The following is a 22,217-nucleotide window of genomic DNA, read 5'->3' as shown; positions in this document are numbered from 1 at the left end:
ATTGCCTGAAATCTACGATGGTATAATTAAATTTTCAAACAAGGAAAACAACAAATGATAAGCTCAAACTTTTAATATTCAGGGATGCCTATACAGAACAATTGGAATAACAAAACAAATATTAAAGGCAACAATACCATGCCAATAAATAACCAAACAATGCTTACAAATATACAAAATAACTTCATAGATACGAATTATTGCTATGATAGATATTCACTACAAATATCTTTTAAAACAATCGATGAAAGAATGTTTAATGCCATTCTATATTTGACATGACATTTTGTAAGTTGTATAAATTAATAATCATTTGTGGAGTTGATAGATCAGTCCAAATTAACAGAAGAAACATTTCATCGTTTCAAACTGCGATACTTTTCTTTAATTTTTGCAAGCAATCATTTTGTGTTTATTATCATATCTGTCACCAATAAATTTCCCAAATTACTAGTAAAATAATGTATTATCTGATCTCTTTCTTGTTTACTTTATATATGTAATTATAAAAATAAATCATTTTAGAATTGCCAAAAATACTTCTCATCATTGCAAGACATAACATATGCTTCCAAAAAGTAAAATAATTTTTTTTAACTGCTTTCACTTTGATTTACTGCTGCACCCAACTTGGCAGCATGTTCACCGTGAAACTAGTCATTTCCAAACATACTAACTGCACCCAATTTGGCAGTTGTATAAAGAGTTGTATACTGATGTTTCACTCATTGAAAACACTTGTTTTATCATGCAAATTTTTCAAAGCACTCTTCAATCATTTTTTGTATCCCATCTTGTTATATATTTTTGAGATGACAAACTGTTCCTGAACTATTATCCAATTAGTTACAGATGTCAAATTTATTTGTTTTAATTTCTTGACATGCATATAAAGTAAAAAAAATAAACAAACACTATGCATAGCAAGACCATATATCCATTTCATATTTAACACATGTCAACAATTGACAATATATAATGCAATGATGGATTCAATTCAATTTGATCACAATGTATAAATATTTAGTAAATTATGCACCAATCACAAATTCTATAACAAAAACTACAAATGTAAGCAATAGGATATGATAATGGTCACATCAGTACAATGTTCAGAAACACTTAATATGATCAAAATTTAAATCATTTTAAATATATGTATGTATTTTTTCTAAATCGTTTCAATTATTTCCACGTATCAAATATAGCTATTGCAATTTAACACAAAAATAAGACCAGAATTAATTTTTGATATACTGAAGAAAATTATGGATGTAAAAACTTTTTTTTTTAAAAGGTGATCCACTACTCTTTCAACATGCCAGTATCATTTGATTTCTTCATTTACTACTGTCATGAAAAACATTAAGTACTGGGTTTGTGAGAGGACCATGTTTTTATGTATTGATGGAATGAATAGGAACATACATAATGACAACAATATAAATTGCATTACTTAACTTGTTTTCTCCACATAAATATTTGATGTTTTGACAAATGACAAATCTTCCTCATGGAAAATACTTTTTCACACAATTACTATATCATTTCAAAACAAGAATGTATTTTAAAATTCCTCCAATCTCCAATTTTGTTTACTTTTCTTATTAATTCTTTTATTTTTGCACACCAACTCACATGAAAAAGTTTGCAATTATGTTACAGAAATCATATCCCCCTTCCCCCTAATTGATTAGGTTATTACGTAACTTTATGAACAGAATGGGTTTACCATTACAAAACAATAATGAGAAAGTATAAATAGTATGGCATTTCAAAACTGAAAATTCTTCATCAGAAAGTAGAATAAAAGGCCTTCAATGTCCTAGCTGGTCAGTCGTATCGCCACCAACAAGCAGAAAAAACTAGTTTAGTCAGTATAAAAATATCATTTGACATTAAGCTGCAAAATAATTTAATCTTTTGATGACCATTCTAAAGAATACTGATTATTTTTTTTTCAGCAAGGTTGAACTATACAGTATCATTAATGACCAAAAGTGACTATTTCCCTCCACGAGCCATAGATGTTGTAAACAAGAGAAGTTTCTGCTGTTTCTTTTTCTTCTTTCCACCTGACTTTTCTGTTGTTTCTACAGGTAAGACATCATCTGACAAAAAAAGAAATGATTGCATTATTATTAATCAACAATAAACAATACCAGTGAACTGTGCTGTTGTCTGTAAATAGTTTTAACTTGAAGCTGGTCCAAAATTAAACAAGTGTGCAGTAGGATGAAGAATAAAATTGAGAATGGAAATGGGGAATGTGTCAAAGAGACAAAAACCCGACCATAGAAAAGACAACAGCAGAAGGTCACCAACAAGTCTTCAACGTAGGGAGAAATCCCTGCACCCTTGTTAAAGAACTGAATGTCCTATGATATAACATTTTTATTTACTTACAAAATCAAAAGAAAATGCAACCAGTCATACTTAACCAGTCTGGGAATGTTTCTCATCATATCTGATCAGTCCATATGAATATATTAACAAAATGTCTACATAATGTATTGCATTAAGCATTCTTTAAAATAAATCACATTATCAGTTCAGATTTCTATGATTCAGAGAAAAATAAAAAATGTAAAAAAACAAATTACACACAAGATAACCTTAAAGATTGAGTTTTGAAATGTCTCTACAATATGTTAAGCTATGAAATGTAAAAAAAAAATGTTGGTTGGTTGATTTATTCCCTGTTCAAGCATATAATTATTACAAAGTCTGTGTTGTATCTAAAAATAAATAACCTGCAATGCCAAGAATAAAGTATATGTAAGATTTACTATTAATTCAAAATAAATTTACCTTTAGACTTGGCCATGTGTGAATCTAATGCTGTTTGTATGGCATCACCAAATGATTCCCTGAACATAGGTATGGGCACCTTGTCTTCATTATCACTCTCATCACTATCCTTAGACCTAGACACACTGCTGGGTATAGGAGCCTCAGCTTTAGTTTTAGCCTTGGGCCAAGTGGGTGTCTTAGACTGGCCTGCTTTTAGCATCTACAAAAAGTTTAGAGTTGAGTATGAATGAAATCTTAGCAGATAAATTTTTTTTGCGGTAATGTTAGAGAGATATCTGTTGTTAATAAGTGTACCTTCAGTTTTATCTTGTTTACATTGATTTGGTACTTTGTGTCTGTCTTTTATTATATAATTGTTGAGTTTTGTGTTGATCTTATAGTTAGGCCCTTTCCAATTGATTTGTAGTTTGTTTTTAAGTTGTGCTGTTACACCACTAACCATTATTCAAGGTTAAGGTTGAGTTTGTGCCCTCACAAACTTGTTTAACCATGTCATAATCTGTAAGTGCCCAGTCAAGAACCTGTAGTTCAAGTTATTATCTTTGATTGTTTTCGGTCAGATTTGTTTTGTTGTTAGTTGTTTTATATTAAATGAAGCAGTGTGTTTTCTCACTTCAGTTGTTTCTAATTTCGTCATGTAGACACTTTTATAGCTCATTGGTTTTGCACATTGTTACATCCACTATATATGGTCTCTGGATGATAGTTGTCTCATCAATCAATCCACATCTTTTTATTTTTATATTGATTTAGATCATCATATTTTGTATCAAAACAAATTTCTTAGAAAAACCTTATTTCAATGTCTGATGTCTGTTTATTTGATGACTTTGTACTGCCAGTCCTTCAAGCATCTCTGAAGATGAAGAACCCCTTTGATTATTTTGATTTATTGATACTTTCAAAAATATAATTTGTTCATCAAAGATTTACCTGAGCAAATGAAAAATTTGATGTTTGAAGTCCATCAATATCCTCTTCGCCAGCAGGATCAGCTGAAATAAGGAAGAAAAGTTCTTATGAATACAAACATATGTTACATATAAGGTAACTTCCTGTTTTTAACAGTTTGCTTGAAAATACCAAACATGACAGATGAAGGAACAAGTTAGAGGCTCTATATATATATAGCCTTTAAAAAGTAACCTATCTGAAAAGCCACTCTCTAACAGTGTTTTAAATTTAATTCTGGACTAAAATCTTAATTTTGTTGATTTTGTATTGCTGAACATTTTCTCTGTATATTTCTCTATCTAGACTACTATAGTTTTTACCCCCCCCCCCCCCCCAAAAAAAAATAATATGGGAATACCAGTCAATATAGAGCAAAGTTGTTGATCTTTTTGTTGATCTTGGCTGATAATTTCACTGTTTTAACATTAAAGTTAACCATGCTAATTCTACATCACAATTTAAACAAAACATTAGTTACTCACCTAGTGGTGATCCTACAGGGGTGTTTATGGATGACATGCTATATGAACTATCATCACTCTTGCCAGCTGGTGAACTTGGTCTGTTTATTGACATTGCTGTTGGCATGAACTGGCTCTGTACAATTAAGGAATCAGTTCCTGAAATTATATTACCATTTCATTTTTCATACAATATAATCAAATAAATTTCATGATTAAATATACTGGAAAGTGCTTACTCATTGATCTTGTTTTCACTAACTATTTAGTTAGCGGTGATGAATTCACTCCCTGGCATGATTTGCTTATCAGTGCAGCCAATGCTCTGTTTGGCATTCATTTGATTCCTTATAGGTTTTTTCTCAAGGTTAATGTATTCAAAATGTATTTATTTTAAGTTTTGGACAGTTAAACACATGTTGCCTCTTATTCTACAAGCCTAAATGTTCTACAAATGGCAGTCATTGTTATTCAAGGATTATCACATGATGTTATTTATTGAAAGTAAGTCTATTTTGTTAATTATAGTAAAAGCAATCTATTAAAATATTGAGAAACATGTAAAGTTGATCTTTCTTTTTCAAAACAGATAATTGTACCTTGTCTGCTTGACCCAACAGTTCCTATGAATATGATAAATACTTTAGTTTATTTTTAATTTAACTACTTTAATTCAATTACCATAGATATTGTATTTAGCCATCTTTTTATTTTCTTCATCTTGTACTTTCCTGGTCCATCTTTTCTCTTCCCTGCTTTTCTTCTGACGTAAACGTCTTCTCTTTTCAATTTCATCTACACGTAAACAAATCAATAATTTTACTTTCATTGCTTTTTTGTTTTACTTTGAAAACTACAAGACCTAGATCTGCTTTTATTTAAAGAAAAATGTTAATATATTAAATTTAAAACATTTTCTTCACAAGTTTTATTTTCTTTAGATTTGTAATTAACTTTATTAAAAGTCCACCTTGTAAATAAACGAAAAGATTTGGACAAAAAGTACTATAAAATGTGAATTTATTTATTTCTGAGAATACTGGTTTTTGTTGACTGAGGAAAAATCCTTATCTTGTAGATATGAATTATTGTGTTTTTTAAACCAATTCTGAATACAAACCATTAGGAAATTTGTTTTGTTTAAAGAGATTTTGGCTCTGTTCATTGTTACAAATCTATTGGAAAACCCTGTAAATTGCTGACAAGGACCAAACACAGTACTTACCAGTGAAATATTTCAGTGTCTCTTTTGACAACACAGGCGGCTTTAATGTCAATTCAGCTACTTCAAATTCACATGTCAATGGTAAGTGTCCTAGGTAACGTAACCTCTTTCTCAATTCCTAAAAAAAATTAAGAAAATCTAAATTCCCTGTCATCTTAAAAGTTTTTTGCAATTAGTATAAATTAAAATGAAAACATCAGCCAAATCATTATCTCTGTACAGTATTGTTCGTTGCAGTTAGTCTTTAAAAAAGAGTCATTCTAGAAACAAAGTGCACAAGGGAATATGTAGGCATGTGCTTAAAAAACTTAATCAATCCAGTGTATCCCAAACTCTGTCTGACCGAAGAAATGTCAGACAAAAAATCATTCAGTCAGACAGAAATTTAAAACAAGAATGTGTCCATAGTACACGGATGCCCCACTCGCACTATCATTTTCTATGTTCAGTGGACCTTGAAATTGGGGTCAAAATTATAATTTGGAATTATAATTAGAAAGATCATATCATAGGGAACATGTGTACTAAGTTTCAAGTTGATGTAACTTTAACTTCATCAAAAACTACCATGACCAAAAACTTTAACCTGAACTTCTCACTATCATCTCTATGTTCAGTGGACCATGAAATTGGGGTCAAAACTATAATTTGGCATTAAAATTAGAAAGATCATATCATGGGGAACATGTGTACTAAGTTTCAAGTTGATTGGACTTCAACTTCTTCAAAAACTACCTTGACCAAAAACTTTAACCTGAAGCGGGACAGACGGACGAACGAACGAACGAACAGACAGACGGACGCACAGACCAGAAAACATAATGCCCCTCTACTATCGTAGGTGGGGCATAAAAATTTCTGTTGAACATATAGCAGAAAATGTCAAATTTCTTTTTCGGTCAGACAAACCATAATACAGTTTGGCACAGACTGCAATCTTTTGAATCTCAAACAAAAACCTACTGTCTAGAATACTTATTAAACTAAAGCTCCCATCTCAATGCATTCCCCATGTGCTTACCTCAGACATAAATATGTTTTCCATCTGTACTATATTAGCAGTGATAGTCTCTGGACAGTTAGACAGGGAACCATACTCCTTCACTAGACACCTGGCATTCAAGGCATGCAGGTAGATATGCTGTCCATCTGAAGCTGAAAGTTAAAAAATATACAATTTTGTTTCTAATCATAAACTCTGATTTCAATATTCTACAGTTGTGCAACATTAAAACCAACAAGGTACAAAACATTCGGATGCACAACAAGAAAATATTATGTCCCTTCACTTTAGGCAGGTCTTAATAGAAATATTCTACAGTCAGCTTTCTATATTAAGTAGATTGTATAATGAGGGGGGTTAGGAGGGGCCCTGATCCCAAAATCCTGGGCTTAAAAACACGAAATCCCGAAGTCCCTTAATTCGAAAAATAGAATACCGGATCCCGAAAGGGTCAATCCCGAAATCCCGAGCTTAAAAACACCCGATCCGGGAGTCCAGATAAAGGTCCTATCCCCCCTCTATAATACAGCAGGTTGACAATGATTCACTTTTTTATATTGTAAAATCCTGTATCTTTTAATAAATAGAAATCTTTTTGAAATCTTAGAACATTTTTCTGTGCACTGTGAATTACACAATTTTCAAATCATGTTAATAATAGACAAGAGTGCACACGCTGAAATGTCTCGCCTTCTATACTAATCATTGATATTATGTTGATAGTCCTAAGTATAAAGCTAAGCTTTATTACAACTGTCACATAAACTTAACATTAACCAAGATAACTAAACAAAGACCAATGAACCTTGAAAAAGAGGTCCAGGTCGGATGAACCATGCCAGGCAGACAGGTACAGCTAACAATGCTTCTATACAACATATATAGTTGACACATTACTTATAGTTTAAGAAAAATAGACCAAAACACAAAAACTTAACACTGTGCAATGAACCGTGAAGTTAAATAAAACCTGCTCTACTGACATAAAGATCATAAAATATTTCCATACACCAAATATAGTTGACCTATGGCATATAGCATTAGATAAAAAGACCAAAAGTCAAAAACTTAACTTTGACCACTGAACCATGAAAATGAGGTCAAGGTCACATGACATCTGCCCGCTAGACATGTACACTTAACAATCATTCCATACAACAAATATAGTAGACCTATTACATATGGTATGAGAAAAACAGACCAAAACACAAAAATTTAACTATAACCACTGAACAATGAAAGTGAGGTCAAGGTCAGATGACACCTGCCAGTTGGACATGTACACCTTACAGTCCTTCCATACACCGAATATACTAGCCCTATTGCTTATAGTATCTGAGATATGGACTTGACCACCAAAACTTAACCTTGTTCACTGATCCATGAAATGAGGTCGAGGTCAAGTGAAAACTGTCTGACAGACATGAGGACCTTGCAAGGTACGCACATATCAAATATAGTTATCCTATTACTTATAATAAGAGAGAATTCGACATTACAAAATTTGAACTTTTTTTTCAAGTGGTCACTGAACCATGAAAATGAGGTCAAGGACATTGGACATGTGACTGATGGAAGCTTCGTAACATGAAGCATCTATATACAAAGTATGAAGCATCCAGGTCTTCCACCTTCTAAAATATAAAGCTTTTAAGAAGTGAGCTAACGCCGCCGGATCACTATCCCTATGTCGAGCTTTCTGCAACAAAAGTTGCAGGCTCGACAAAAAACAAAAGGTATGAATTCATGACACATAATCAGTACATGCACAACAAAAAAAAAGACCAACACAATTCGCAAAGGAACAGCTGTTCTTCATCTTAAAGTCACTGCAAGTTTAAGACTAGCACCCTTTGTGAGTTAAAACTTACCTTGGTAAAAATAGAAAGCATTGTCATTGAACTGTCTCTTTTTACTTTGCTGGTCGTCAGTTACGACTGGCATCTCTAGATATTCAGCTGCTTCCTCAACTGGTAAGGAATCAGGTAGAACATCAACAGGTGGTGACTGTCTTGGGTCCTGAGGGGAACCACAGACGGCTGACAAGTCTTCAGGTTCAGGTTTACTGGCAATCGCCACTGCTTCTGAAGGAGGACTAGGAGTTCTTTCTTTATCTGGTACAGTAACTTCAGCCTCAGAAGGGCTTAAGCTTCTGTCTTGTGATACATCCATACTGTCTTCTTCATCATCAGAGAAGGCAGATGCATAGTTTTTTGCCTGAAAAATTAAATATATGTATTGAATATTCCTTGTAAATAATTCATTTTTCCATTTGATACCTGAACAAAATACTACAATCTATCTATTTTCATCAAATTATTTGAAAACGTTTTCTTTCTGGTGAATTAAGGTATCCAGAACATAAATGAGCATTAAAGACACCTGTATAGACTATAGTGGTTATTAATGGATATAATCAACCTCTTTAGAACTCTGGTAGATAATTTGGTTATCATACCACTTCTCCTTAATCAACCTCTTTAGAACTCTGGTAGATAATTTGGTTATCATACCACTTCTCCTTATTTTTACATCATAATAACTGTAGACCAGCTAATATTATACTTAGCAGATATTATGACGCATCAATATCAGAAAATCAAAAACAATTTTTATCTACAGTAGTAAATATCTTTGGAATCATTTAGACATATTTCTATGTTAGTTTTTGCTACTAGAAGACTTAAAATATGTGTAAAACAATACAATGTGAATGCCATATGATTAAGAAAGTGATACTTAAAATTGGCCTTTAATTTTTTGAATTCTCTTCAACAGTTTTAAGTATTGTAGCCATGGTAGATATAATAAAGTATTTACCTTAGTAGATGGTAGCATTTTAGGTACAGACACAGCAGACTCTGGTATTTCTTCAGTTGAAGATTCTGATTCTGATCTACTGCTGCTATTGTTGCTTGAACCATCTGTTTTCTGCTGTCTTGTCTGTAATAAATTATTTAATGAACTAGATATTTTCAGGTAAGGTTGTAATTGTATGTTGGAAGGTACTTCTTTTAAAATTCAAGTGTCATTTATGGGTGGAGATTATGTATGGAAATTATCCTCAACAATTGTAAGAAAAAAATAATTAATGTTTTATTCATTGCAGATCTGCTAAAATAAAAGTGACCTCCTCAAAATTTTATTTTTGAAACGGCCCTTAGCAGATGTGTTGATTTTAAATTTGTTGAAACTTCCTACCATAAGCATAAGGGGCATTTTTTTTATATGGTTTACCTTTTTCTTGGACATTAATATTATCATAGCAAAGCTGTCACAATATATCCTTTGTCTGACTTCCTCTTTTTTGTCTTTCTTAATCTTACATTTATATATCATACATGAATTGTTTTACACTAGTCATTTTTGAGGCCCTTAATAGCTTGCTATTTTGTGTGAGCCAAGGCTCTGTGTTGAAGGCATACTTTACCTCTAATGGTTTACTTTACAAATTTTGACTTGGATGGAGAGTTGTCTCATTGGCACTCATACCACATCTTTTTATATTTTTATATCTATGTAATATCTATTAGAAACAACAAACTTACCTTCAATAAATGGAGTGCAGAATCTATAAAAGCAACTTCTGATGTCTGAAAATTAAACAAGATCAAATGAATTATAACCATGTATAAACCTTTCCCAATTATTTTTCAAATTTTGCTCAAACTGGAGCTAGGGCCTGTCTTAAACTTCCAATAAAATGAGACATTTTATTTTTGTGGGTATCAAGTTTCGTTGATTGAGGAAAACTTGCATTTTCATGGATATTTGATTTAATGTCAAACATATTGCATACAAAGTCTATAGTACATTGTAGTATATTATATATATAAAAATTGTAATTTGTTGATTATTTAATTTTGTGGTTCACCTGTACCCACAAAAATTGGTATCCAACAAATAATGAGTCCACTGTATGTTGAAGGCCCCACCGTGACTTAAACATGAAGAACATCAATAAAAGCTATTTACTTAGCTTATAATGTGTATTTACTGTGTCTGTTCTGATTTTGTATCATAAATATCCGTTTTTTTCCTTCATTATGCACATTCAGCAAGACGTATATATCTCATAGAAGAAATAACATATGTGTATTTTGTTGGCAAATCTAATTTAGAAGAATTTTTTCATTGGTCTTTTTTCATGGATGATTTTGTTTGGAAAAAAATTAACCTAATTTTTTCTTGGAACACCTTATGAAGTTCAGCAACTTTTTTCAGAACAACAATAACATAAATCCATTAAGTAACTGATATTTACCTCTGCATCTTTAAGTTTATTCTGTAATGTCAATCTCTCTGGTTCTACAACAAACTTTTGAATATCTTCCTCTGACATGGATAACAACTTCAGGAAGTTTGTTTTGTTTACATCATCTAAAATAAGAATTAAACAAAATAAAATTCCAATAACTAAAAATGTCATCTCCTCTGACCAAAATTAGCACTCAATTCACTTTGGATAATCATTAAATTCCTGTTTGGTAATTATAGACAAATTTACATATGGATGTAAATTTTCAGCCATTGCTAAAAGTCACAGTTCCCTTAAAATATTTTATTACAAAATAAACATTTCATCATTTGATGTCATAATTTTTCGGATGTAGATATATTCTGACTAAAACTCAGCTAAAATTATAATATGTAAATTTTCAGAAGTGGAAAGCATATATGCATGACCAAATAATCTGTGCAAAAATGACAACCCAGTTTTATAATGATACTATCCTGCAGATATTCTACACAACAGAGTGTTCATTAAACAATAACTTCACCATGTGAAAAAGCCCTCTGAAAAACTGAAACCTAAGATCAATACCAACATCAATGCTAAGATTCTCTCACATGAGCTAATCCCTGCTAATATTAATATATACTGCTGTTATGAATGACATGTCATTTGAAGCTTAATTATCACCTGTGTATCTATGTATTTGTCCTTCCTTCTTCTCCCACAGAGCTTTGGGCAAGGCATAAGTCATTCCTTTCTCTCTCCTCATCAGTGTCATTGTAATTGTCTCCCCTGTATTGTATTTATGAACTTCCTGTGTTACAACACTACAAAGAATACACTTTATGTTCACAACAGTTGTCAAACAAATTCAAAATGTTCCTTACATCTTTTCAATTCTTGTACAAAACAATAGCTTTATCCTCTTTCTTCTGATATACAAAAACTTGAACTGTGCATATAAATTTTTAAGTCAGTTTGACTAAAGGTCAAGTCTACTGATGTTAAATCCATAGTTCCACGAACTTGTCATTTTTTGTCCAGCTTTATGCATAAGAAGATTAAATTCTATTGACATATGATGTGATTTCAGTCTCAGGCCATAAAAAAGAATAGGTTTGTTTGCCCAAACGCTACCTACCCAGAAAAAAGTTGCCTACTCAAATTCTTTTATTGTCCTGATTTGAAGAAGTTTTTTTTTTATTCAGATAGGCATTAAGACTAATAAACACCCGATACTTCAATTTCTCTTTTTGAAAAAAAAAAGAAAATGCCTACCTACCTACCCACTGTCTCAACCTTTGGGTAGGGTTTGGGCAAACCAATATATTTTTAATTGTGGCCTCATTGACAAAATAAAGCAAGGAATATAAAGGTTATAAAATGACGATATGTGTGCTTAATTGATACATTTTTAAATTTTTCTGCATCTTTGGTCTCTCAAATATTGAAACTGATGAGTCGCAACAGATTTGGATGAGACAGAACTCATGGACTTACCTTTAGTAAGAACCCTTAACTCAATGATGCTTTTGTTAAGTATATTGACATAACGTGAGTGGTGATGTCATGCATGATCTTAAATAGTTAAGCCTACCTTTTCAAATCCTTATCATGGATAGCTTCATAACATATGGGACATTTCCTCCAAGTTTTCTCTCCTAATGCCAGATAGTGGAGAATACATGGCCAACAGTAAATATGGCCACATCTGGTCATTTTGGCTGAAATTAGTCAAATCATTTTTTTATAAAATATATGAACAAATAGTTATAAAATATTAGACACTCAAAAGTATTAATCTTAAAATTCATGTTTACATGTTTATAGTTTAATCAAATTTCTCAACTACTCAGTAACCATGATTACTCCGATCCAGTATATGTATGTAACCTGTTGGCGACCTTCTGCTGTTGTCTGTTCTATGGTCGGGTTGTTGTCTCTTTGACACATTCCATATTTCCATTCTCAATTTTATTGCTATTGCTCATATCTTCTAAAAATTTTAAACTTTAATGAAGATCTGATTTTAAACTAGGTCTGGGTCCACTTAATATTTGAACAGTCCTTACCTTCATCAGGTACACTGATTGAAAAGTGGTTAAAGCCAAATATATAAAATATTTATATGCATGCAACCCTCATTGTGGAGTTGAACTTAATTTAAAATATCTAATTTTCATACCAAGGCCACACTTAAAAATATTTTGGTTTGCCCTAACCCTACCCAAAGGTTGAGACAGTGGGTAGGTAGGTAGGCATTTTCTTTTTTTTTCAAATAAGAAATTGAAGTATCAGATGTTTATTAGTCTTCATGCCTATTTGATTAAAAAAAACTTCTTCAAATCAGGACAATAAAAGAATTTGAGTAGGCAGCTTTTTCCTGGGTAGGGTTTTGGCAAACAAACCTATTATTTATTATGGCCCAATTTTGTCACAGCTCAAACAATTGACTACTGATCTGAAATACCTCTGATTTAGCACTTGTAAGGGAGATAATCACACATATTACACATCAGTATTTCACTTTCTTACCTGCTAATGGTTTGTCCAAACATATAGGACAAGATGATATTTCATGACTGTTTACTTTCTGAAAAGAACAGATATTTAGTTAAAAGCAATTGTTAATGGAAGTGCAATGTGTCTATTTGTAACTAAAAATATTTAGAGAAATGTATTATCTTAAATAATGCACTTTACTCTAGCCATATATTATATCTTGCATTCTCCAGATAAATTATATAGAAATAAACCAGGTGCTCCGCAGGGCGCAGCTTTATACGATCCCAGTGGTCAAACCCTGAACAGTTGGGGCAAATTTTGTCACAATATTCGAGCTTGATACTGTCTGAATTTTGATTGTGATCAAATTTTTGACATAATATAGGTATTTGCCACAAAATTAATGTGGTTAAAGATCTAACACATCTATCGCACAATACTGTGCATTTGAATATATTTCTTCTTGAAACTTTTCAAAATTCGAAATTTGAAAAATGTTGAAAAAAAAAAATCCCTTAAAAAAATGATAAACTGAGACCCCCCCCAATTCATTGAAACCCCTCCTTGAAGCAATAACCCTTAAACTCAATCCCATGCTTTCCTTTGTAATATTGAACCTTGTAGTACGATTTCAGAGAGATCCATACACTTAAACACAAGTTATTGTCATGATTGTTTGGAAACTAGAAACATGCTTCTTTTTGGCCCTTTTTTGGCCCTTTGTTCCTACATATTTTGGGCACTTAACCCAAAACTTTATCCCAGCCTCCCCTTTGTTATATGGTACATTGTGGTACAATTTCAGAGAGATCCATGCAATTACACACAAGTTATTGTTTGGAAACTAGAAAAATGCTTGTTTTGGCCCTTAATTCCTAAACTTTGGCCCCATAACCCCTTAAATGAATCCAAACCTTCTACTTGTGATTTTAAACATTGCAGTATAATTTCAGAGCAATTGAAATACTTGTTAACAAGTTATTATCCTGAAACTAGAAAAATGCTTGTGTTGGCCCCTTTTGGGCCCCTAATTCCTAAACGGTTGGGACCATCATCCCCAAAATAAATCCCAACCTTCCTTTTGTGGTATTGAACCTTCTGAAAAAATTTCATTAAGATCTATTCACTTAAACTAAAGTTATTATCCAGAAACCAAAGTGTCTTCGGATGACGACGCAGACGACGACATCATACCATTATACGAACCCAAATTTTTTTTGGGGTCGTATAAAAAAGGGAATAATTTACAGTCAGTTTCGAGACAAATAAATTTTATCAAGCTTTAGTTTTTTTTTGTAGTTTTGATTGTTTGTGTTATTTTTGTTGTTGTGTGCATTTTTCAGTAATTGTCTTGTTAGTGATTGTCTTGACAATTAATCACAAATCCTATACCAAAAGACTATTGTTTTTTTGTTTGGAAAAGAAACCGCAGTCATGACAGTACAAGCCATATTTTTTTAATAAAATTTTATGACAACACTAATTTTTGACAGTGTAGATCAATTTTTTTTCATGAAGACTGTCAGTCTTCTCTTTTGTTTGTTTTCACCACTGTGCAATTTAGCAGTATAAATATATATTTCTTCATCAATCTTCCAAATAACACAGAGTTTTCAGTCAACTCAAAATGGAAAGTAGAAGTACTTACAATGAGTTCCACATTATCCCAATCCACTAATTTATCTGGATCAATGTTATGTATGGCATAATCCCCAGCTTCTTTTACAATAAACTGATAGCTGTTAAATAAAAATAATTCATGAAAATTCTATAACATTTCTGTAACAAAATATGTTGATTTTTTTTCCCTTGGTTCATTAATTTAAATTTTTTAAATTTGTATATGTAAACAGTACCTAACATGCCTCTGACTGCTTTATGTGGGCTGTCCTGATGCTTTTTAAATTTCCTGTGCTGTTTATAAGTTTTATCAATTTCATTTGATAATTTAGTCTGAATATTGGAGGCACACAAATGAAATAATAGTAGGTGGTTGCATTTTTGATTTTATTTAATCATGATAATTGGTGGTTAAGGTCTAAAAAAATAGTGCCTCCTGAGCATTTAATTCTGGAACAGGATTTATTTCAACAATACATTCCTATGAATATAACTATGATCTAAATATGAAAACTACACTTACTTTGCTTGTAGAAACTGTTCCTTGTTATAGCTAATTCTTCCACCAGTCCTTCTCCTGACATTGCCCCTTCCCCCTGCACTCCAGTGAGGGGGTTCTTCATAAGAATCATTCCGAGCATAGGAGAAATTGAGTAAATGGTTTAAATTAACCTTTTTTCCTTTTAATAGAGGTGAACCATAATCAACAGGGTACTCCTCGTTCACCTGTCAAAAATACAAAAATAATCATAATAAGGTTTTTTCAATTTGAAAATTTTAATTGATTGTGGTATCTCTGGATTGATTGTTTGATTAATTAGCAATTAAAATCCTTTTCAAAACTATTGCCCTATCTACAACAGGTCAGTTTTAGTTGTCAGAGGAAGCAGAGTGCCTGGAAAAAACATAACCTTTGGTCAGAAACCTGATAATCCTAGTTAATTAATATTGGAGTAGAGTGCACAGGCAAAGTGCGGGATTCAAACTCACAACCTCAGTAATTACTGGCTAGTGAAACAGTAGATCAACTACTAAGACCACTCAGCCACAGAGGCAGGTCCCTGTATTTCTTGAAGTGTTGATGCTACATTGATCTTACAATATTTACCTGCAGAATATACATGATATATGTCATGTATGTGTTCTTTTCAAAATTAAGATTTTTGGAAATGTTCAATTTTTTAAATAATTTACATACTGACTACTGTCAAATTATGTATACATACTATGCCCTATAAATTATAATTCATTTCGTAAAATTGTACTTCCGACATACTTGTTTAAATTAAAATCTAAAGTCATAGTACTTTTATTATGTAGACTGCAAACAATTTTAAAAGTATCTTTACCAACAGTGAAGTATTGACAATAAAAATTATAAACTAACCCAGTAAAAGTTTATGTTCAAGTACTTCAAAAAATATAATTCTTACCCAATAACAGTTCATGTACTAAGAAGCCACCACAAGAAATAATACTGTTATAATAATAGTTTGCAAAATTTAGAATTTTCAACCAAAAAGTCATCCCTGTTCCTTCTAATCCTCTTTCTTTCAAATTAAACTTTGAAATTTTTAAAGGAAGTTGCAATATGTTGTGCAATATATAACTGTTTACATTAATAACATAGTTACTTCCCTTTTCCTATTTAAACTTTAAAGGTCAAAATATGTGTTCAGATTATTTTTGAAGTATTTTAAACTATTGATTAAATTTCTCTGAATAACTGAAGATTAAGTGTTGAATTCTAAAATACTAGACACATATCAGGTTGAAAATCTGTTTAAAATAATTTGTTTCTTTCACTAACAACATGAACAAGGTATTAATAATTAGAAATTAAACAAAATATAATCAAGCAAAAGTGTAAATATAATGAATTAAATTAAATTACGTCTTCTCTTGGATATCCTCCTCCTCCCCTGGGTCTAGGTCTCTTATCCACAGCATATTTATTTTTCTGTGGTGTCGGACGTCGTGGACTTGATTCTTGATAATAAGATTTACTGCTATTAGTTTCTCTCCTTTTTGCATATTTATTTTGATTTCCATTGTCTGTAATATATATTTAATATCTATTAGTAACTTTATAGCTGAAATTAACTGTTCTTCATTCTATTTTTAGTTTTGGTGTTTTAGCTACTTTTAAGCACCGCAATTAGGCTATTTATTTCATGGCAGCCAGTTTATATTGGTGGAGGAAGCTGGAGTGCCCAGTATATATATGCATCAGGCCCAGGATTTTAACAAGCATTGTGAGTATTGCATGGCAAATATAGTACCCTACAAGTTCAACATTCATTGTAATTGAACAAAATTCTAACTTGATCTATAACTTGTCATGTTGTTAACTACAAATGTACATAAAATAACAATGAACCCTACCAATAAACAATTTTATTAGAAAGGAAAAAAATCAAAAATGTCATTTATCTTAGTACAATGTCTTTTACTAATCTTTTTAAAAATGAGTTATTTCCTATGAACAGTAATCTAGTAATTAAGGTGGATCAAGACTATTCAAATGCACATAATTTCACGCATGAAGTACCATTCACAAAGAGTTTGTGACTTAAATTCACTATTATTTTTTTTTAAATATTTTGATTGATTTAAAATGTTAAATCATTGTACTTTTGTCACTAAAAAAATATTATCCTTATTATGTGTATCTGTGAAAGACTTAAAATGACATTACACCCAATTTCACCATTTTCCTGCCAAAGGAGTAGGTCCGGTAAGGACCAATTTTGGCCTCAATTTTCAGGTTCATCTGATGAAAGATTTTGACCACTTTTTAAACACTCATGTGTTTAATTCATTTGAATCAATTAGTTTATGTGAAAGATTTTAACTGATTTAGTCATTAAAAACGATCCGATTCAAGCTCAAGTATGAAATATCTACCAAATATGCCGAAAAAATGTCTCTTTTCAGATGGTTTTTGTCAAAAATGAAAGTGGCCCCATCCGTGTTCATCCTCAACCTTTATATAAGTTATGTATTATCATAAAATACACAGTATTATCATAAAATACAACTTGCATTTCAATATTAAGGATGAACACGACTTTCGTTTTACACGAAAACCGTCTAAAATGTAACTAAAATGCTAGAATTGTGAAGATTTCAGTAATTAAGCATGACTTTATGGTGCTAATACCCGATAAATGTGCAATGGATTGTCAAAAACATCCCATTTTTATGTAGCAGAAGCATTCTACTGTCCAATAAAGAACTAAAAGTTTATGTTTTATCAATTTTGTAAAACTGCTATATTGTGGGGCCAAAAAGGGGTCTTACTGGGCCTACTCCTTTTTGGTTTTCAGGCATCATCTATAAATAAGACTTCATCTATAAATAAAACAAAAACTTATTTTATTTCCGAATTTCCCTAGATAGCCAGGGGCAATCTTATATCCACGATGTCTGAAATTCTCGCTTCTGTTTTTTTTTTTATATACTCTGTGTGTTGCATTTAAGGTTTTCTACTTGACTCATGATTCTTTTTGCTTTGCTTGCCCACCTTTTTATTAAGTATTTATCAATCTGAATCGCGATACAAAATTTAAAGAAATAACACTTCCGGTAAATGATGGATAAAACCTAATCGACGATCGATGGTCAATGGACAAAGCCAATGCAATGTTACGCGACTCGGATTCGCATACTTATTTTTATTTATTTTGGTAATCGATCTATTTTAGGTATCATGTAATATTTTTCGTCATGAACATTGATGTTTTTACTTGCTGAACATTGGTTTCTTTTACATAAATTAAACATATTCATAGGTTCCAGGGGTTCAAATTAACATTTGGTACTGGAAGGTCCAGGACCTTTGACACTCCAAACTGAAAGGTCCACAACCTAAATTACAGGTCCTGCTTTTACTTGAAATATTTCATAACTCAGTAAGATACAAAATTAATGTGCTTTTGGTGTTAGGTTAGCTTGTTTAATTGTCAGTGTCACTGTTGTATAACATGTTAAATAATAAATGTAATTGTCTTGTATATGAATTCACATAATCTTTTTTTTTGTATTGGGGAGGGTGTCACTGTGGGTGGGTGTGTTGTCTTGTAGTTTATACTATAATCAGTGATTTTGCTAGCGCTCGTCACTTTCGTATTTTACGAAAGGGTTTTCTCATTGACGAAAGTTTTTCAAATCAATTTCGTCACTTTAATTTTGAAAGTGTAAAAAGAATTTCGCAATAAAAACTATAAATCTACCTGTCTTCATGTTTTTGACAAGTTTATGACCTCCAGGTAATTAACATTTTCAACAGGTGTTTCAAGTTGTGATTACAACTAATCCGCTTATCGCCATCAGATGGGTCACTTATCCGTTATTTATTAATTAACCCCATAATTGAATGACCATCATTATTATTTCACCAGGAAAATCAGTCAGTCGGCATTTCAACAACCAGGAGTATAATTTCGTCATTTAATCAAAAATGTAACAACCTTTGAATTTCAATATTTTCCTAAACGATCACAATCTGAAGATAGTTTGTCGTAGATTCGTCATTCGAAGGCATTTTCGTCATATTTGATTTAAATTTTCCTAAAAAACTTTCTAAAATAAAGAACTTTAATGTTTTTATTCAAAAAGTTCACGAGAAAATGTTTTAAACAGGTGCTTCCTGTATTGTGTTCTACGCATGCGTGAAAGTATTCCTTTGACTATTTATAGACATTAAAAACGTAAAATACGAAATCATTTAGAATCAATTAAACGAGAGAGACAAATATATATCTCCTACTAAAGGAATTTAAATCGAAAAATGATAATTTCCTGATGAATCCGGACTCGTTTTGAATTTATTATCCACGTGTCACTTCCCGTTTTCGTTTCATTTTAAAACCGAAAGTAGTAAACGTGATCTAGTGTTGATTTGTTTTCAACCTCCTTTCAGTCATTATAATCGATCCAGAAAGGATTTTTATACATTTCCAACTTGATAGAAATGATTTCCAAATATCGACTTAGACGTTTTATAAGGATAATAATTATGCAGTGAAATAATCATTGCAAATTAATTTCTGCTGTGATTCCTTGTTTAAAAAAAAAATAGAATCCAACTTTTGTTGATCAGGAATGACCCCTGGAACAAACTGAAGAGAAATTGTGAACTAAATTTCTGGATTCCATGTCAGAATCTTTCATAATAATGGCCAATACAGTCAAATCATACATTAACTGCCAATCAAGCTGGTGCCTCAATCCCTTAAAATCTGACTAAGTCAAAAGATGAAGCTAGTATTAATATACATCATTGTTCCATTGCTTTTACACAAAATAAGGTTGATTTAATAGCGCGCAAAAGTGACTAAAGCCCTCAAAATCCTAGCTTAAACCCTGCTATAATATAAAGGGCCATATGTATCTCTTATTTTATATTGTTCAATTCATACCCGAGAATACAATTAAAGTTCAAATTCAAAGCTGTTTATATATAATTAAGTGTGTCACATCTATTCTAGTTGCACTATTATATTAGTTCATCTGTGAAAATAAAATAAAAAACTTCCAGATTTTACTGGCCTTCAAAATTGAGAAGAAATTACCTCTTGGAATTGTAGTAATATGTTCACACTATAAAAACATCTACATGTAATATCAACATTTATTAATGATGAAGAAAATTACTGTCACATTTTGTTGGATTTTGACACGAAAATTTGTGTCAGAACTAAAAGTAATTTTGAGTTTCTGTATAAAAATATTTTCCTTCTTTCACTTTCTTTTCAATATATCTTTTGGTTTTCAATTCTAGTCTTTATATTTCATCATCAAAGATGTATTTTGTCACCTCCCTGGAATTATTATTTTTTTTAATGTATTTGATCGGCAAATCCGGAATTATACTTATCCGCCACCGGAATCTGATCCGGTATTGTAATTGTCTTCACTTCCGGTTAATGGCATGCATTGATTTTCAATGTTGTTTATAACAGTCAAATACGATTTCAATCGGATTTATACATTACTTGTTGGCCATTTTCGGTATAAAACTAGCGGCTGAACAAAATGAACATCGCTGTCATAAATTATAAAGATAAAAATACATTTTGAGATCGTTGGGAAATTTTGGTTAAAAAGGTAGGCAAAGTTAATTTTTTTATTCTTCCAAATCAAAGGTCCGTCGGGCGTAGCTAGTAACAAAAACAAAAGTCTGATTGCAATAGTGGAAGGTTGCAGACCTTGGATCTCGGACCACCGCTAATTTGAACCCCTGGGTTTTGAAATTAAATTTTATGTTTTTGTTGGATTTGAACTTTGTCTTGTATATTTATTTACTTGTCCACGGGCAACCAAGACAAAATAATTACTTGCCGGTTGTTCAAATGTACAAGTCGGTTGTGTCAGGCATAGCATTTCCACACCCCTGAAATGTATACTTTCTTTTAGAATAAAAAAAAATCAACTGATTTTTACGAATCACGTTAATATTTTCCAAAAATGACAGTAGCAATAATTATTTCAGACCTCTGACGAATCAAGAGAAGGATATTTTGACAAATCATGGTAAAATTTTAACCTATTTGACGATAACGCTTAAATGACTTTTTGACACCGAACATTAAAGGGCATTACTACCCTCATTATACCTTTACGTTGAAAAATACAGCCGAGGTTTTGATGCTATAGATGTATTTACACTTGTATGCAAATATGTCCGCCATTACGTAAAATCACACAGGTTCCCGTAAACTTTGACATCATAATTTAAAATATTTGACGTCACAATTTAAAAGAGATTGTTGCTCGACTTCAAAAGGTGATTCGGAGTCGATCTAAGGTCATTTGGAGGCAGGATACAGCTAAATACCAAAAGTGTAAATACGTTTATTGAAGTGTCCTATATTTTGACTTTAGTGGAATCTTCAGATTTATAAATTATAGTATTTTTCTGGTCATAGCTTTCTCTACAACTAAGGCAATATCGGTTTAATTTCATTTAAAGAGAAGCAACATCAGATGACCGAGAGCACCCCCATAGCTACCTCTTTGACTTTGAGTTCAAAATTATAGCCCAGATAATTTCTCACCAGCTTTTTTAGATTCTGGACCATTTTGTTTTTGTGGAGCAGAAGAAGGACGATTGTTTGATTTCTTTTCCATTGTTATAGCACTCTCCTCTAACATCAATCTCTGTTGTACCGAGGTTTGACCCACAGGCCTTTCCTTTTGGAATTTGACAGAAATAGATTTTCACAGACACCATTTTTACAGCTCCATGATTGCACAATTCAAGAGAAAAAAACAAAATTCTTATAGAATTTTGATCAATTAAATGTAAATATTTTGAGAATTAGTGAAATTTAAATAAACAACTTGGGGAACACGAGCCCCCAAAAGCTTTGATGCGCTTGGAATTACGCAGTT

At 31.7% G+C, this 22,217-nt stretch overlaps 1 protein-coding gene across 1 annotated transcript; it reads right to left on the bottom strand.

Annotated features, from left to right (window-relative positions):
• Positions 1-58: 58 nt before the first annotated feature.
• Positions 59-22,173, bottom strand: LOC139526932 (E3 ubiquitin-protein ligase RNF10-like). The gene is made up of 18 exons (XM_071322115.1): positions 21,881-22,173; positions 16,714-16,874; positions 15,343-15,545; positions 14,848-14,938; positions 13,230-13,287; positions 12,292-12,418; positions 11,382-11,521; positions 10,722-10,837; positions 10,006-10,050; positions 9,278-9,400; positions 8,329-8,674; positions 6,476-6,609; positions 5,455-5,572; positions 4,911-5,024; positions 4,251-4,388; positions 3,748-3,809; positions 2,812-3,013; positions 59-2,111 (listed from the first exon to the last, which is right to left on the bottom strand). Exons 1-18 carry the CDS (start codon positions 21,975-21,977, stop codon positions 2,005-2,007), a joined length of 2,382 nt encoding a protein of 793 aa, XP_071178216.1. The 5' UTR covers positions 21,978-22,173; the 3' UTR covers positions 59-2,004.
• Between the last annotated feature and the right edge of the window lie 44 nt (positions 22,174-22,217).

The sequence above is a fragment of the Mytilus edulis genome, chromosome 6, assembly GCF_963676685.1.
Source record: "Mytilus edulis chromosome 6, xbMytEdul2.2, whole genome shotgun sequence".
In the NCBI taxonomy this organism is placed as follows: Eukaryota; Metazoa; Mollusca; class Bivalvia; order Mytilida; family Mytilidae; genus Mytilus; species Mytilus edulis.
This window is presented reverse-complemented; position numbering and strand designations above follow the sequence as displayed.

Excerpts from the sequence above, each read along its gene's own strand:
- LOC139526932 (XM_071322115.1), bottom strand. The coding sequence starts at position 21,977 with ATGTTAGAGGAGAGTGCTATAACAATGGAAAAGAAATCAAACAATCGT. Across the intron at positions 6,610-8,328 it reads TGCTTTCTATTTTTACCAAG|CTTCAGATGGACAGCATATC; the intron begins GTAAGTTTTAAC and ends TTTAACTTTCAG. Across the intron at positions 5,573-6,475 it reads AAAACATATTTATGTCTGAG|GAATTGAGAAAGAGGTTACG; the intron begins GTAAGCACATGG and ends AATTTTTTTTAG.